Source organism: Sturnus vulgaris, chromosome 4 (genome assembly GCF_052056855.1).
Source record: "Sturnus vulgaris isolate bStuVul1 chromosome 4, bStuVul1.hap1, whole genome shotgun sequence".
Classification (NCBI taxonomy): domain Eukaryota; kingdom Metazoa; phylum Chordata; class Aves; order Passeriformes; family Sturnidae; genus Sturnus; species Sturnus vulgaris.
Window position 1 is genome coordinate 5,715,118 of NC_142246.1, and position 18,042 is coordinate 5,733,159.

Below are 18,042 nucleotides of genomic sequence, written 5' to 3' on the forward strand. Positions count from 1 at the left end.
CCTCCCGTGTAAGGGGAAGGACCTAATTTGTTTTGGCTTCCTTGCAGGGGCTCAGCAATCTCTTCCACTTGTGCTAGATGGGCTCACCCAGCTGGTGATGGGCGATGTCCTGGTGCACTGTGGTTTATTCCTCCCTTCCTGGCTGGTGTGGCTCTTCCTCCGAGTGGTGCAGTGCTGCCTCAAGTGTGGATCTGTGGGCCTGGGGAGGAGGATGAGAAAGGGGGGATGTGTAAAGGGGTGATTGTGAGTAGCAGCTGTCTGCTGTTGTGCTGCAGCTCATTCACTGCGTGTGTTTGTGGGCTTCAGCAGACGCTGAGGAGTGGCTGACATCATCTGAACATCCAGAGCAGGCAGGCCACTGTTTCTTACACAAGCAGCATGGAAGGGAAATCTGGGATTTGCTCCAAAGGAAAAGGGACAAGAGGGTATAAAAGCTTGCCTTGTAAGAAATAAATGTAAGTTTTTAATAGCACTCTGTTCACAATAGCAATACTTTAAGTCACTCGTTTCTTCCTGCTTGGCTGGGGCAATGACTTTCTGTGGCTCATTTGTGACTCAGAAAAATTCCATATTCAGATGCTGCTTTTGTCTTCACAAAGCATCAGCAGCCCACTTAAGTGCTGAAGCACATCTTGTTGATGTTTCTTGTGTTTATGTTTTATTTATGTTTTTTTTGCTGTATCTCACTTGAGAGCACCTGAAAGAGGTTTCACAAAAAAAGCCTACAAAGCTTGACTAGAGAAGAGGGTGTTAAGGCAGATGTGAAATTAAGAGAATATCCCTGTTTTGAACATTGAACTGTCATTTAGAACCTCAGTAAGAGTTTTTTGCCTATAATATTATTTTAGCAGGCTGTTAATGTCCAAAAAGCTTCCTGTGAATGATGCTGAGGGGAAGTGATGGTGTTACATTCTGAGTATCTCTAAGCTGATAATTGGACTGTATTTGAGCTGAAACCATTTCTTTTGATGTTCTATCTGGATGACCCAAGGTAACAGCAAATTGTAGCCTAACTACATGTATACTTCCTAAAGGAAAAGAGTGCTCAAGTAGACACAATTATGTAAGGTTGTTAATGATTTTGAGTTGGTGGTTGATGTTGCAAAGAGGATGTAGGCGTACCCATTAAACAATTAGAAGAAAACACAAGTAGTCTCACAAGGCAAGCATAGAAAAATCAGGATGCCTTTAGGACACTAATGTTGTTTGGTGGTATTCCTGGCTCCAGGAAAAATAATTTTCCCCTGTCATCCTGTTGGTGCCTTTGAGAGTTTCTGTCTACTGCTCTGAAATTCTCCTTTGCTCCTTGTTTCACTTTTTATCAATTGTGTCCACACAAATAGGGTTCAGTAATAAGTTGTCATTTTCTGAGGAGATGGACCAAATGAACTGCAGCTCATACAGACAGCATTGTTTTAAATTTGTATTTTCTGATAAAAAAGCCTGTCCGACCAAAGTTCATTTTGTAAGATGCATTATGCGCTAATGTAATCAATATCCTGTTGTGGGTGCTTATAACAATATTATAGGCTAAACCTTTTTTCTGCCATCACAAATGTTTCTTCAATTAACCAAAACAACTGGCTCTGTTCATTAAAACAGAGCTCAAATGCTTTTTTTCATTCAATAGTAATAGGCACTAAACAGATAATAGTCAAAGCAAGTTTCTCAAGTGTCTAAATATGTTACAGTGCCAAATTTACTGTGGGATTTATATAGTGGTAGATGAAGAAATAATTGGCAGAAGTCTCTAATTTTTAAATTTAGCTTCATGTTTATTCCCTGTCGAGAAGATGTCAGTCTCTAATCTGCAGCAGTTCCCTCAATGCTGTCTCATCGTGTCTTGTGATAGGAAGTGGTAGGATGGTGATCAGGAAATTATTTGAAGATAAATATCCAAGAGTGAATATATTGCTACAATTAATAACAAAAAAGTCTCTCATGCTTTAGCATGTTCCTAGTAAATCCTCTCAGATCATTAGCATCACTGGAATTTTTCCGCATGCTTGTGGTTTTAAAGGATTTTTGTCACGTACTATTGAACAAAAATCTTTTAAGAAGGTATTTCAGTGTTCACTGTGTCATAGAAGGAGGTTTTCCAATCAGACACAATTCCTTTGGGATAACTTTTCTGTTGCTCTTCTTTCCCCACTTTTGTCAATATGGGCAAATGGGGGCATCCTGATGACAGGCTTTTTACTTTTCTTGAATAGACTTTAAATCCAGTTTCAACATCTGGGCAGGTTGTTAGCTTTCCTGATCTGTTAAACGTGTGGTTAAAATTCAGCTGAAAATTTTGGATTCACTTCTGCGGAAGTCATTGGAAAGTTAACCTTGTGAAGTCCATCAAGGTCCTGCACCTGTGTCAGGACAATCCCAAGCACACATTGAGGCTGAGCAGAGAATGGATTGAGATTAGCCCTGAGAAGGACTTAGGAGTGCTGGTAGATGAGAGGCTGGACATGACCTGGTCTTTTGACAAGGGCACAGAGTGACAGGGCAAGTGGGAATGACTTCAAACTAACAGAGGGCAGGTTTAGGATATTAGGAAGGAATATTAACACTGTGAGGGTGATGAGGGTCTGGCACAGGCTGCCCAGAGAAGCTGTGGCTGTCCTATCCCTGGAATTTCTCAAGGCCAGGTTGGACAGGACTTGGAGCAACCTGGGACAGTGGAAGGTGTCCCTGCCCGTGGCACGGCGTTGGAACTGGATGATCCTGTGATTCCATGAAAGCCAAGCAGTCCTTTACTACACTGCAGTTTCTGGAGGGCCTCTTGCTAGAGAATGTTCATACATTTTCCAGAGTGGTTGTTCAAATTGGTTGAACAAATTCTTCATGTCACAAGAGAATATGTTTCCAAATTGTTTTTATATTAAGAAATACTTTGTGTTTTGGATGGATAGAAATACCTTGGATTGCAGTTGTAAGGCAGCAGTTTGTACAACACTTGTAGCTGTGGTGTCCTTTGTGTACAAAGGGGTGGACAACTAACTCTCCTTAGCTTTTTTTCTTTGTGTTACCATTTCCCCCCCCCCCCAATTGTTATTGAGATGAGGCTTGATCCACTGTTGGTTTAAGAAGATTTGTCTATCATCTTTTGTATAAACAGATAGAGGTTATTTTCAAAATTTATTTTTTATGTTTTATTGTTTCCAATGAAGAGATGATGACGTTTGAAGGCATGGGAAGGATCTGAAGCTATCATGCTTTCATAAGGAGACTTGGGAGGGAGAATCCCTGAGCAGGGACACCTTGGGGGGTTTGTGGGCCTCCTATGCCATAGTAGGTAATCTGATAATAGACAATATTTACTCATCAAGTTATTTTGTTCTTTCCAATATTAGAATTGATGATTATCAGTTGTATTCATTGAAAAAAGTCCTATTGCTTAAAAATTCCCTGAATCAAGACTGATTTACCCATTAAAGAGAATTGAACAAATTGTGCAATGGATATAGGAAGGAATTGGGAGAATTTTATACTGATTTTGTATCAGTTTTGTGGTGATGGTCTTAGAGTAGAACAGAAGATGAATTTTAAATTTTTCATATTCTTAGGTATCATTTGAGAGGCTCTGCTTAGTGACTGGCTTTGAAGCATAAACCAGAGAAGCTACTACCTAATTAGTAATTCCTTTCATTTTCTTTTTTCTTTTTCTCAGCCCTTATGTTTTGCTTGCTGTGGATTTCAGTCCTGCAGAAGCAAACAAAATGAATCCTAACTGTGTCACCAAACTGTTCTTCATGTTTTGACATAAATTAATAACGTTCTCTTAAAATACTGTATCAATTTCAAAAACCTTAATGGAAATTAATAACTTACCTATTTGGTCAATAATGAGGATAGATTGAAATGTGTAATCTTTTCATGGGCCCAACTCTTGCAAGTAGTCAGACATGTTATAGTTGTCAATTTTTTGCCATCTGTGTTCTCCAAATGTATCCAAAACCAATGTGTTTTCGGTTTAAGTTTTCCTAATTATTCTCTTCTAACTTCTTGCATAAAGTTTTGCAGTATATCTGTGGGAACTTTTTTTGTTGTTTTGTTTAAAAGCCACAGAATAGGAAATTCATACAGAATTCATTACTGAATAATGACCACATCTCAATATATATAGTGCCTTGCTCAAGTTTCTTGTGTGAAAACACCTTCCCTGCTTTTCAACTTTGCCTTTCTCTTTTGAAACAAATGTTGCTCAAAACGAAGTAGCTTTCATTTTATCCTTTACTGATTTTGGAAACATGTTCAAGTAATTTATGTGTGTCTGATTTAGGGGAAGAGGCATGAAGTGAGCAGGTGGGTTTTGGGTATTTTTGCATTAGCTTTAGCTTGTGTTTAAATGCCTGCTGGAGCCCCACCATTCATGATTCGTAATTCCTTTACGTAAGTGTGACCTGTGGGGTTTCATTTTCTGGGGACTTTGTCCTGCAAGTTTCTGGATCTTGTTACACGAACTTCAAACGTTGCTTGTGCAGCAAGACTTTGCTATTGAGGGCCTTGTAAAGCTGGGTGTTTCTGCTGGTCCTGGTGGTGCTGTGGGAGGGGAAGGTTTAAGTGAAAGCATTGCCTGTGTGGGGTTGTGGTTTTGGGGGTTGATGGCAGCATGGTGAGGATGCAGGTATGTGCATCATCCTGCTCTTATGTGCAGGCTGCTTGCTCCTGTCCCCGTGCCTGCTGAGAGACCTTGGCTTTGTCCTGGGGCAAATCCAGGTGCTGAACATAACCAAATGCATTTTCCAGGGTATGGCAGTGGTTTTGTACAACTTGATACATGCTGCTTTTTAGCTTTTAGCATTCCCACATGAAAAGACTTCCTGAAGGCTTAAATGAATTGCTTCTGAAATACTCCAAGTGTGGAAATGTTGTCTACTTAAGAATAAAAATGAGACAAAAGTAAATCATGGTGGAAAGAATAACACCACAAAAAGCTTTGGAGTACATTGTATTAATGGACAATTTAGCCTTAGTAGCAGCTTTGCACAGATCACTTAGGTTCAGTGAAATGAAACAAATTTAAATCCACTGAGTCCTCACGAATTACATCACTATGAGTAGCTATAGAAACGTCAATGCAAAATATGGTTGTAATACCGCAGTACTACTGAGCTGTGTTTTGTACACAAATTCAGACATTTTCTTTTATGGCTCTCAAAACAACTGTAGCAGGATCCCTTCCTGAAAGAATGTGATGGCGTTTGTATGCAACATCTCTTTGGTCCTCCTGGCATTTTGACTGCTCTGGCTCTCTCTGCAAACTTGGAGTTTTTTTGGTTTGTTTTTTTTTTTTTTAAATTCAGGAATACTGTGGGGAAAAGTACACTCTAAGGTGCTTGTTACTACCACCTTGCTGTTTTGAGCACTCTTACACCATTCCAGCCGGTGGAAGGACTTACTGACTTGAATAAGAGTGAAGGATCCAACCCTGAGTAATTTTTAAAAAACACTGTGCTGGACCAGGTGCATTTTGACTTATGTGTTCGTCTGTATATATTGACTTGTTTGAGAAAGGAATTGTCTGCCATGATCATAGCTGACAAAAGTCACACTGAAGTAAACTGTTACAAAGGAAATGAAAACTGACATGTCACTTACCTGTTTAACAAAACAAATCATTGTGCATACTAAGAGTTGGACTTGAAAAGGATGTGTTGAGGTGATTAACTGAATTCTCTGTTTCATTGTTTCTGTTTGCACATTCAGGATGAGTGAAGCAGGGGACAACTGGAATTTATTTTGCTCAGAGGCAGGGATCACTTTCTGATAGCAGGAGCTTATTGTAGTCTTGCATTCCTGTTTGATTCCCTTCTGTTTTCATCACCATCCACCTCTTCAATTCCTTCTCTGCCTTTCAGATCTCTTGCAGCTTGGTACCAATTTTGACTGATTCTTTTGTGCAAAATCCATTCTGACCTATGTTCCTATGGACTGTGGTCAAGTTACCTCTTTATGTTTACCTGAGAGAGAATGAATGCCTCTATTGTTCTCTAGTGAAAATAGGTGAAGCTTGTTTCCTGCTTTTTCATTTCTAAAATAGTCCCGTTTTATGCTTCTCCCCAGCTGTGGGGCTGGCAGATGTAATTGTTTCGTGCTATAGCAGCTTTCAGTGGTCATGTCCCTGCTGTGAGCCATCGGTGTTGGTGAGTGACCCCTTGTTTGTGCTGGTATGGGGCAGTGTCCTCTGAGGTGATCTGATGGAATGTCCTCGCTGTTCTGTGTGGAGCAGTCTTAGAGCTTCCACCTGATCTGCAGGCTATGCTCATTCTATGCGGCATCCTCTGGTCACAGCTCCTATTGTGTGCTGGTGTGATCTTGCTCCATGAACTGGGGCTGCTCCCTGTGCATCCTGGCAGTGTAATTCTCTGTATTCCATAACTCACCCTGGGGTGTGGTCCTTGTAACAATTTTGTGGACATCTTTACCCATGTGAGCTTGAATGATTTACTGCCAATACTAGCTGAGAGCAAACTGATGTGGATGACTGGGATGGTGGTGTCAATACCCAGTTTTGCACCGCAGTGCTGGTTTTGTTCAGTGGTATAGATGCAGCCAGTAAAGATGAGGTGTTGCTCTGAGAAAATGAGCAGCTCTTAAGGCTTCATAGAGTCCTTGTGACCTGCTGTTTTGTCCTGTGTCCTGGGAGGTTGTGCAGCAGACAAAAGCTGGGTTTGATTTCTGTCTTAACTGCTAGAATTCTGGGGGATGTCACTTACCCCTTAAATTTCAGTTTACCCTGTTTCAAGACAACCATGATAGTACTGACTTCAGATTTTATAGTGCTTTCAGATATCAAAGGGGCTGTAACAAAGGCCTGCAAATGGGTGTGACAGCACAGAGTTTATGCAAATAGTAAATCCAGTCAGGCGGGGAATTTGAGGTTCATAGTGATGCCATCATAACCAAGTTACTTGTGTTTGAGGTAAGTGGTCAAGTTTTCTGTTGGCAAAAACCATTTGGGTTTTCCTGTCTTGCTCTGCTTTGTGGGATCATTTGCATGTCACCTCAAAAGCATGACTTGACTGTTGCCTGCTTTTCAAAGGGCTTCAGATGCTATTGTTGATCTTTATCTTTCCTTGTCCGACCCTCACAATGTTTTTTGGCATTTGACCTTCTATTGTGATTATCAAATTTGTTACTGAGAAATGAGGATTGTACAAAAAGACTGACTTTGAAACATATTCTGAATTGATAATCTTGAAATTTCAGTGGTGTGGGTTTGATATCTGGAGCAGGGGTACTTCTGTCTCCTCTGCTTCTTCATCCTGGTGTTTTAAGAACATCAGTTGTTTGTCCAATCAGTGTTTTCAAGTGACAATACAGGCTGATTCAAATGGGTCATATCACCATAAACAATAAAAAGAGGTGGAAAAGAGAATGAGGAAGATCATCCCTAAAGAAAAGCCTTCCCTTAGTCTTGCTCTTTTGTAGAAGATCTTGTGACAGAAGTCTTGGCAGGAGAACAGAAGAGGTGAACACCTCTGCAGGGGAGAGCAGAGAGGGTCAAACACTGAGATCAAAGGAAGGAGCAGGGCTGAAATCCTCCTCCCCTGTGGAGGAACAGGCTGCACCTTTTCCATGGTTTGCTGATCAAAGGGAGTGCTGCTTTGGGTGGGTAGGACAGGAAAAACCCTTGCCTGTGTTTCTTCTCCCTGGGAAAACCAGCAGGCTCATAAGGGCTGGCTTTTCATGGGGATTCCCATTGTCACATCTTTGGTTACTGGCAGCAGCCTGGGACAAGATGATGTGTCAGGCTGCATTTTTCTTCCCAAAATCAGTATTAGAGCATGCTGATAGAAATTGTGGGAGCAGCAAGATTGCTTCTTGTCAGCTAAAGATCAGTGCCCTGCCCATCTGTGGGGGAGCACTGTGCTGTCCTGCTGGGTTCTCCCATGCTCCATGCATGGAGCTGGCACTGTGCTTCCTTGGTACTGACAGCCTTCTGGTCCTGCAGTGTGCTAGGAAGAAATCCCCTCCACACCCTTGCTGGTGCCTGGTGTTGAAGTTGCTGGCCTTGTTTTTGGGGCTGCTGAAGAGGTTGGTGGTAGATTCAGAACTGGTGATGATGAAATATGTTTGCTTGGCCTTGGGGAAACTGGGAAGATGATTTGAAGTGTGGGCTTCTGTTTTGAGGATGGCTTGTACATGGTTCTGTATGCTGAGAGCATCCTTGAAGCCTAGTAGGAAGCATAGCACAGGGATTAGATTTTGATTCAGGGATTCTGAATACCCTGAGCATATTGTTTAGCTTGTTTGAGCAGATCAAACAAAAGTGTTTGACAGTAACTGATGTAATCAGCAATTATTAGACTTCAGGCTTATGAAGAATGCAAAGACCTGGCAACATTTTTAGAATCGCGTTTTGATGAGGCAGCTGAAATAAGTGAGTTCTTGATCACAAGGAGCTCAGGAGCAATTCGGTATTCCTGGCACCATAACTAAGAATTGCAGTCTTCTCAGGGAAACAAAGTCGTCACTCCATGGGTGTCCTGTGAACTTTTCTTCAATTCAGCAAAAGCTATAATAACATTTTCTTTCTTTTTTACAGCAATGCTGAATGACAATAACTCTATGAAGCTGAAAAGTAATCATTCACCTCCAGTGCAATGGTGTAAGGTGGCTGCACATGAAGATGAGAAGGCCAAGCTGGTTTTTAAAAGGTACTCCCAAGTAAGTGTCATTGTCACAGCTACACAGAGGACAGTTGTTCTACCCCCAGCCTGGGCAATTACAAAATGGATGCAGAAATCAAGGCAGGGCATTACCACAGGCTGTGAATGGAGGGTTAAGCACACAGCTTTCTGTGGGACACTGAAAACACTTTGTGCAGCCCAGCTTAACTTGTTGTTGTACCTGTTTTCCCAAGCCAAAGTGAGATCCTAGTACTTTGCTCACGAGCATTTCCAATCTTTTTTGTATGCAGATAAGTAACAATGCTGAGACTTCTGTACAGCCTGATAACTGAAGGAATGGAAGGCCAGTGGATGTTGAATGATATCCTGGGGAGGTGTTTTCATATTGTTATTTTGTTCTGAAGACTTCTGGAATGCTACATCAAAAACCTTACTCCATTGTTTATAGCTTGTCATCAAATTAGAATTAAAGGGTGTGTGAACACATAGATCTAGGACCATATTTTATACCTAAAAAGTTCACTATTGTGATGCCAGATGAATTTTTAGGTCTTAAAGCTAAAATACCCAAAGACAAACTGTTACATACACAGGTGGATATGACCTGAATGGTTCAACCCCAGCTGAATCTGGGGATACTTGAGAAACTTCTGGATGAACACCAGCCTCGTTTGTCAGCTGTGAATCCCCTGCTTTCTGCCTGTTGGCTGATCTCCAGGGGTTGCAACCTAACATGCTAATGAAGGTCTTAGATCACCTATCAGTGGAAAATGTAATTTAGTTACGTGAGATGTGAGAACAGTTCTGCTTTTCTAGTGGTCACCTTGTTTGCAGCCTGTACTGCATACTGAGTGCTGGGATTGCATCTATTAGTTCTTATAGTACAAGCTTTTTTTTTTAAAAAAAGAAGGAAATATGTATTTACTTCATCTGAAAGAGTTTCAAGAAGCATTGGGCACTTAATAACTTGTACATTTTTAAAAGATGTTTAAACAAATGTCCAGTCCTAAGAAAATAATAGGAAATGAAAATCAATAAGAAAGCCCAAACTGCATACTTGAGCAATGACCACAACTTTAACCAAATAATGATGTAAGTATTCTACAGATGGGTTTAAACATGAAATGAGCTAAGTGACTTTTTGGATGTGAACAGTGGTATTCCTTAGGAATGAGAAATTAGTAAATCAAAGATATGAAGAGTCTGTGTTCTTCGATTTTAAAGTTGGTTGGACTTTTTCTGCTGCAAGTTTTGGGGGTGTAAGTAACTAAGGTTTTTCAGCCTAAGCATCTAAGTTCTGCATTCTGGCTGCCAGTGAGTTGAAAATTTTGTTTCAGTGGTGGCCATTGGCCCAAAATCATAAAATTTGAAGTTGCAGCCTTTTTTTTCAGCTTGCATGGAAATATGTTTTCCAATGTATGACCTTTAAAGAAGAAAAAAAAGTCACTCTTGGTTTCATTTTGTGAGGAGAAACGTTTGACTCCTCAGAGATGCATTTAAAGTATATGATGCAGGCATTTTCCAGCCATCTGCATGTGTCCATGCTTTCCTGCAGATAACTTTGAAGAGTTATACAAGACTTGAAGTAGACAAAGCAATAGGGTTTTCTCTTTTATTCAAATGCAAGTATTCACATGAAGTTCAACTGTCTTAAATTTGCTAAAAAAATATTGATTTAATATTTGATTGAACATCAGAAAAAATATTTTGTTTCTCTCTTCTACCCTTCACTGTCTTGTTTGTTTTTAGAATTCTTGCACTGTTTGTGGTTGGAGGGTGCTTCCTTTATATCCTCAAATTGCATTTTGGCCCTGAGGAATGTGACAGATCAAAAATGCCGTATGTGGACCTCGATCGTGTAAGGGTTGGTATTTTTTGGCTTTTTTTTCACATTTGGCTTAAAAATAAGTTATTAATTGACAATATGAGAATTATACAAGAATCTACAACAAAGAACTAGAATGCTGAAATTATCTATTGAGCAGAAGTATATTTTGCTTCATTTCATGCCATAGACGTTCTGTTTTTTGTTCTTGTAAAGTGACAACAGAAGCACATAGAGAAACTGAATGGAGGTAGAGGAACTCTACTTTTGGGGGTAAAATTAGATAATATTTGAAATGGACATGTCATCATCTCATTGTGTCAGTGCAGATGACACTGGTGATCAGAAGATAGATGCAAATGAAAAGTAACATACTAAAAAACCCCCAAAACTTACATATTAAACCAAAGGACTTTTTTTTTTTCTTTCACCTAAGCCAGTTTCCCAGTCTGCTTTGCCTTGTAGTTGCTCAGATGTTTTTGGAATCACAGGGCACATGTGCAGAAGGGTGCAGGTATTTTATTTATTCATTCAAGGTAGCAGCTGCTTTAGCTACGATTTTGTGTGCAGTTTTTTAAGAGTTGTAACAGACACCACTAAAGCCTTTGCTACTTTACCTATTTGCACTTTATAACAGAACTTGCCTGGCTTAGGGCTGTTACATTTCTGCCTTTAAATGTCCCTAAAGGCAACTTCCAGCAGAGACCCTGACTTAAGGCAGTCTCATCTTATCATTACTGCACTTGAATCCTCCCCCACTTGCCATCATCTTCAGTGCATATCTTTCCCCTTCTGAGCCTCTTTGCCTCCCCTTTTTTCTCATTTGACTAACTTATTTTTTTCAATAGCATTCTTGATTCTGAAGAACAAACACATTAAACCAAGCAAACCTGAAGACTTCATGGACTGTATTTTTTGCAGTCTCAAAAAGTACATTGTGAAGTTGGTCAGCCATGCTTTGTCCATTGTGTTTATGCAGAAACTTTTATCATGGTGGTAGAGGAAGTTCTGTAGGTCAAGCTTGGTTTAAAAAAAACCCCAAAAAACCGGCAGCAGAACTTGCCTCAGATAAGCACTATCTTCCTTAACAGTAGAGAAGAACTAAATTAGCTATAGATTTGAATCTCGTGTCTATGACCTCTGTATTTGCTCATGGGGTTTTTTTTTAATTACAGTGGAGGAAAAAAACCAGCAGAGTTTTTTGGGAAAGATATGATGCAAACAGGATTTTATTTTAACTGATAGAACTCTGCCGTTTTTCTTTTTACATCAGATACCAACTTGCCACTACAGATTTCTAAAAACGTACACTGATAGTGCTTTGATTTTATTATGAGATGGATCAATGTGTGGTTTTGTCTGTCACCTTATTTTTTTTAAATGCAATATGGAACTGCAGTCTTTTATTTTGATGACTAGTTTTTGAGAGAAGACCCAAAACTCCCCCACCTGGCATTCCTTTTAAAGTCATGTTTTAGTCATTAGCACTTTACCAGTATTTATAGAAGTGTTGCTTCATTCTGGTTGAGTAAGCAAGTTCAGCTGCTGTTGCAGAACTTTTACCCAATGGATGTGTCTTGGTGGAATCTTACCACGGGCAGAACTCAGGTCATGGAGTAGAGCAGAGTGGAATTCCACTTGCTGCTAATTGGGACAGATAGCAGTATGTCCAGATTTTATTTGGTATTGCAAATGGTGGTACGAATGGCTCATTTTCACTTAGCTCTTCTAGTAGCCTAATATTTTCTTTAGAAAACCTCATATCTAGATTTAAGGGATTGAGTGGAGTGGAATTCCTCGGCAGGTTTTCACCATGCACTGGCTCACATCTACGTTTGAGTCAATGCTTTAAAATTGTTGTACTTCTACACTGAAGCTTTCTTTATAACCCCTGTGTTTGCTAAACTGCTGGTGGTCAGCTGGTGGGCCACATTCCGAGGGCTTTGTGCATTGCTGCAGCTGGCTTTCCTGGCTGAAATCCTGTGTGTTTTGTTTCAGAGGGCACAGCAATTTGCCAGTGCCACACTGCAGGAGCAGTGCCGACCTTCCTATGCTAAGAGAGAGATGGGGAAGTTGTTTGCAGAGAAATACAGCATGGACATATCTCCCTTTGTAACGAAAAACATAAATGAAGATGAAGCTTTATTTAAATATGAACCTCCATTTGGATTTCACAAGTTCTTTGATAAACTTAAAGATCTCCTTGAACTCTTACCTGAGTATGATTTACCAGAAGATTTGAAGTCAAAGAAATGTAAGCGTTGTGTTGTCGTTGGCAGTGGTGGAATTCTTCATGGGTCAGAGCTGGGGCACTTACTGAATCAGTTTGATATTGTTATAAGGTATGTGTTTTCCATATAAGGACTCCAACTACTTCATCATTACTTTATGAACCAGCATTGTTTTTTAAGGGGAAAATATCTCCCAACACTGATGCAACTTAAAAGACTGTTTATGAAAGTGCTTTTGAGAAATTTACTTGTGGTTGACTTTGAAGTCTTAGGAGCAAAAGAAACTGTCGTGTTTACAGGAAGGTAATTATTGGTGGACTTCAGGTACAAAACTCACATAGGCGGAAACTAGATAGAAACTAGTGACATCATAGACAAGTAAACAGTAATGGGTTTATCTTTTCACATTTTAAAGCTTCCAGATCTTAAACTTCAGTACTGAAAGACTCACCTCTCCTTTTTTCCCCGTGGCTAGTTTGGATGCTACTTCAGACGCAATAAAAATTAATTGGTGTTTCAGTACAGTTTGTTTACACACATTATAGCACACTTCTCTTATCTTTATGAGGTCAGTAAATGCCATCTGTGATTGCCATGTCTTCTGACATCAGAATTACATGCTCTGTATTTGTGCCTTCTGAACATTACAGTTTGAATCATGTAAAGTCACAAATAAAATTAATACAAGCATTTTCCCAACTTGTTTTGTAAACTGAGGCTTGCTCATCTTATTAAAGGAATATTTCATTGAATCAATAGCCCTTACTCAAAGGTAAACAAAACTTGTTAGCCTGTGGAGGGGCGAAGAACTTGCATTAACTATCCTCTGAAACTAGGGCTGTCAGGATGAAGGTGATTTTTTTGTTGACATAGAAAAGTTTGCAGCTGTTGAGCTGTTCTGCAGAGCTCATGGAGGGAGATGATGCCATACCTGTCAGCAGTGTGCCAGCATCTGAAGTTTGTTATGAGCTGGAAATGATATAAACCCTCAGGATGCATTGCATTGCATTGGAGAGATAATTTGAATGATTTTTTTTTGTGTGGAATACAGGAGAGTATGTGTATATATATATAAATATATATAAAAATATAAATATGAAAAGGATAACACTGGAAACTTTGTTTTTTCTTCCTCTTCCACTTTTAAGCCTGTCTGTTTTAGTTTAGGATAAATTTGGGAGGAAACTTTTGAATGAGGTCTTTCTAGGAAAAAAGAAGATTTTAAGCAGGTTTTTTTGTAGTTGGTTCGGGGAGAAAAAAAAAAGAGGGGAAAAAATTGGAGAGAAGTGGGAAAAAAAATGTTTATTTAACAGGTAACACACTTCTCAGCACAAAAATGAACAATATTAAATAGTAAAACTTCTTGCTGTTTTGAAGAGATGACACATTTAGAAGAGTGTTTTTTGTGGGCTGCCTGGCTTACTTTGTTTTTAGTTTTTTTGGCGTTGGGAAATGCCACGGCCCAGGCCAGGCCTGGTGGGCTACAGGTGTGAGCTTCTGGTGCTCTTCTGGGTTTTTAGTTTAGAGCAGGTTTAAACGGTTTTAGGGAAAAAAAGAAAATAGGAAAAAAAACAATTTAGGGGGCTTTTTTTCTTTAGTTAGCCAGAAAACTAACTAAGAGTAAAGGAGTGTGTTGTTTTTTTTTGTTGTTGTTTGTTTGTTTTTTGTTTTGTTTTGTTTTTTGTTTTGTTTACCGCAGACAACACAGTTTGTGTGTAGGAATGCTGGGGAGTCAGTGTAGTTTATCATAACAAATTTTGTACTTCTTTTTTTTTATTTTTTTCTTGGAACCAGTCTTAAACTTGTAGAATTTAATATTTAACACTAACAGAACAGACGATTTGGGGATATAGGCATTATATATACTCTAAGACATTCCACCCCTCATTTTTATGTTGTTAGCTTACTACTATATTTGATATATACTTTTATTTTATAAACATATACATTATACATATATATAAGATACAGCTATAGACAGACAATGACAGTGATGTTTAATAGTAATATTTACATATGGTTTTCACTTAATTAGATTTTTTTGATGTACACATTGTGTTTTTTTATTTTTTTGTATTATTTACTATGTGCAATTTGGTTTTTGAGCAAAGACAATCCCATGAATGGGTTTGTCTGTATTCAAGGTAGAATTGATTTAAACTTTTTTTTTAAATAAACTTCTGGCATGTACTACTGGGATTTTATTTCTGTTTATTTTATGTAAGGACTTAGATTGGGTAGGGCTTGTTTGATTTGTGGAACTTCGGGTATTAATTAATTAGGTGGCTTCTGTTAAATGTTGTTCTTAATTTTTAAAAGATTTTTTACTTAATGTTTTTAACAGTTTATTGTACTTTTTTATTTTTTCTGTAGTTGATGCATGGTAGGGGATATGGTAAACTTAATGCTATGTTTTTTAGCTTAGGTGTTGATAAGGTTATTTTTGAAATGAGTTCTGTTGTCTGATTTAAATTTTTCAGGAGTACTATGTTTTTACAAAACTTGTTTTTCAAGGTTGGAGATGGTGTTTTGAGCAGTGGGGTGAGGCACAGGGTAGGTCTTTAACTATTTAGTGGTGGTTTTTACTATGGTTAGTACATAGCATTTATTTTGGTGGGTTTGAGGCAGTGATGTAGTTAATTTGTTAGGCCTCCCCATACTTATATTTAGACTATTGTTTTTTTATATTAGAGGGGCTTTGCCCGCTTGGCTTGCTTGATGGTAGTATATGTTTTATAGTTATGGATAATTTGAGAAATACTGTTTATGGTTAGATTTATTCTTTGGTTTCGTGTTTACTTATAGGTAGCGTTTTTGTCTTTATGACTTGAGGCATTATGGGTCTATTGAGCCAGAAACAACTTTTCTTTGTGCTGCTAGTTTAAGTTTATTTTTGATATTTTTATCTGTGTAGCTTGATTTATTTGTTTGTTGTTTTGATGTTTTTTATTAGTTTTATTTTTGGGGACATGTGTATTTACATGATGGATTTTTACAGGTAGTTTCTTTATTTGAGTGGCAATGTTTTTTTTATTTGCCAGCAGTTTAAATTGTTTTTTTTTATGTTGTTAGCTAGCTTTTTTTTACTTTTTTAGTCAACTCTACAGAGCATTGGCTACCATTTATGAATTAATGTAAAGGTAGAGCTTTGGCTACTTTTTTCTTTTAGTATTGTTTAGGGCCAGCTGAACAGTTTTGAGTTCAGCAAGTTGGCTTGATTTTTTTTTTTTTTTTTTGGTAGCTTGTGGAACTTGTCATGTGGGGTTTCATACAGCTGCTATTTACTTTCAGTTTATTTTTACAATGCAGCAGAAACTATCATTGAAATAGCATAGTGTGTTTTATTTGCTGGCAGTTGGTTATACCGTGGGGCTCTTTCAGCCTGGGTCACTTGTTCTTGTTTTTTTTTTTATCAGTGAGATTAAAGTTTTTACTTTTCGGCTAGTTGGTAATTATTTTTAAAATTTCAGGGCGATTTAGTTTAGTAATACGGGCGCACTGTGTGATGAGGACAATTTATCTGCTCCATGTGGCATCAGTGGCATGGTGGGTAAAGGAACCTTTGCTTTGAACATCCACCCCAGTACTGGTAGTCGGGGTGCCAGGAGGAGTTGTGTTTTTGTGCCAACTACTTTGGAGGCAGCTTGAACTTTTTTATAGGCGGTTAAGATCATCTTTTTTGTTGGAGTGTGGTTGGCTTCAGACTTTTTGTAACTTTGGCTTCAGAATTTCAGAGGTTGTCTTCGAGTTTTTTCAGGCATTTTCTGCCAAAGGTTTTTAGGACAGACTATGGTTTCTGGCAGTAGAGTAGAGCACATTTTTTACCTCTGGTCCCGTCCTGACTGGGCTAAGGGCTACTGCATGAGCAATTTTTGGCTTGATTTGGGTGAAGGTTTGCTGTTGTTTAGGGCCCCAGTGGAAATTATTTTTTTTACGGGTGATTAAGTAAAGAGGGTTTACAATTTGGTTGTATTTAGGAATGTGCAGTTTTAAAAATCTTATGGCACTTAGGAAAGCTTGTGGGTGTTTTTTACTGATTGGTGGAGATATTGCTGTGATTTTATTGATGACTTTAGTGGGAATTGGCATTGTCTGTTTTGCCACTTTACTCCCAGGAACTGGATTTTTTGGGCAGGTTTTTTGACTTTGCTTTTTTTGAGCCACATGTTGGGCGCCAAAAGTATTTGTTTTAGTTTAGGACAAATTTGGGAGGAAACTTCTGAATGAGGTCCCTCTAGGAAAAAAGATTTTAAGCAGTCCTTTTTTTTAGTTGGCTCAGGGGGAAAAAAAAGAGGGGGAAAAAAATTGGAGAGAAGTGGAAAAAAGAAAAGCTGTTTATTTAACAGGCAACACACTTCTCAGCACAAAAATTAACAATACCAAACAGCAAAACCTCTCACTGTTCCGAGGAGATGGCAGATTTAGAAGAGTTCTTTCCGTGGCTGCCCAGCTCACTCAGTCTGCTCTCAGTCCCTCCTGTGCTGGGGAATGCCCAGCCCAGGCCTGGTGGGACACAGGTGTGAGCTCCAGGTGTTCTTCTGGGTTTTCAGTCCAGAGCAGGTACAAACAGTTCCAGAAAAAAAAAAAAGAAGAAAGGAAAAAAAAACAATCCAGGGGGCTTTTCTGCTTTAGCCAGAAAACTAACCAAGAGCAAAGGAGAGCTCTCTCTCTCTCTCTCTCTCTCTGTCCACTGCAGGCAACACAGTCAGTGTGCAGGAATGCAGGGGAGCCCGTGGAGTCTCTGATAAACTCTGCGTTCTTCTTCCTCCTCCTTTGCTCCTGGAACCAGTCTTTAAAGTTGCAGAATTTAATATTCAACACCAACAGAACAGACGATTTGGGGATATAGGCATTATACAGTCACCCCAAGACACTCTCTAAGTTGACACAAAGCAATTCTGAAATGCTGTTTTAAGTCACTTTACTCTTCAAGGTTTTCTCTCCCAAGTTCTGCACTTTTGTCATTTAATCCAGAAATATAATTGGTTTCTTCCTAAAGATAAGGGCTGGAGGAGTACATGAGGCAAGAACATGAGGGTTGTGAGATAACACCATAGTCTGTTCTGTTAAAAATCTGTGGGCCAAATAACAAGTTTTTGCTTAGTCTGATTTTTTAATGAGACTGTAACCTGTTTATTTAATACCTCCCCAGGTTAAATGATGCACCAGTTCAAGGCTACATGGATCACGTTGGTAACAAAACAACAATACGGATGACTTACCCCGAAGGAGCCCCCCTGTCTGAACACGAGTACCCTCCTGCAAGCTTGTTTGTGGCTGTTCTCTTTAAAAGAGTTGATTTCAACTGGCTTCAAGCCATGATAAAAAATGAAACTTTGGTATGTAATGTGACAGT

At 39.0% G+C, this 18,042-nt stretch overlaps 1 protein-coding gene across 7 annotated transcripts in view; it reads left to right on the forward strand.

Annotated features, from left to right (window-relative positions):
• ST3GAL5 (ST3 beta-galactoside alpha-2,3-sialyltransferase 5) overlaps positions 1 to 18,042 on the forward strand; it is a 41,734-nt gene that overhangs the window by 17,887 nt on the left and 5,805 nt on the right. For 2 of the 7 annotated variants that reach the window (XM_088162996.1, XM_014895199.2), the window contains exons 2-5: positions 8,546 to 8,667; positions 10,380 to 10,494; positions 12,454 to 12,797; positions 17,839 to 18,025. In XM_088162996.1, the coding sequence (XP_088019122.1) occupies positions 8,624 to 8,667; positions 10,380 to 10,494; positions 12,454 to 12,797; positions 17,839 to 18,025 (690 nt within the window). In that variant the 5' untranslated portion in view covers positions 8,546 to 8,623. Of the gene's footprint in view, positions 1 to 6,782; positions 6,920 to 8,545; positions 8,668 to 10,379; positions 10,495 to 12,453; positions 12,798 to 17,838; positions 18,026 to 18,042 lie in introns of those variants that run through there. The other 5 variants (XM_088162995.1, XM_014895195.2, XM_088162997.1 and 2 more) reach the window with 4 other exon arrangements.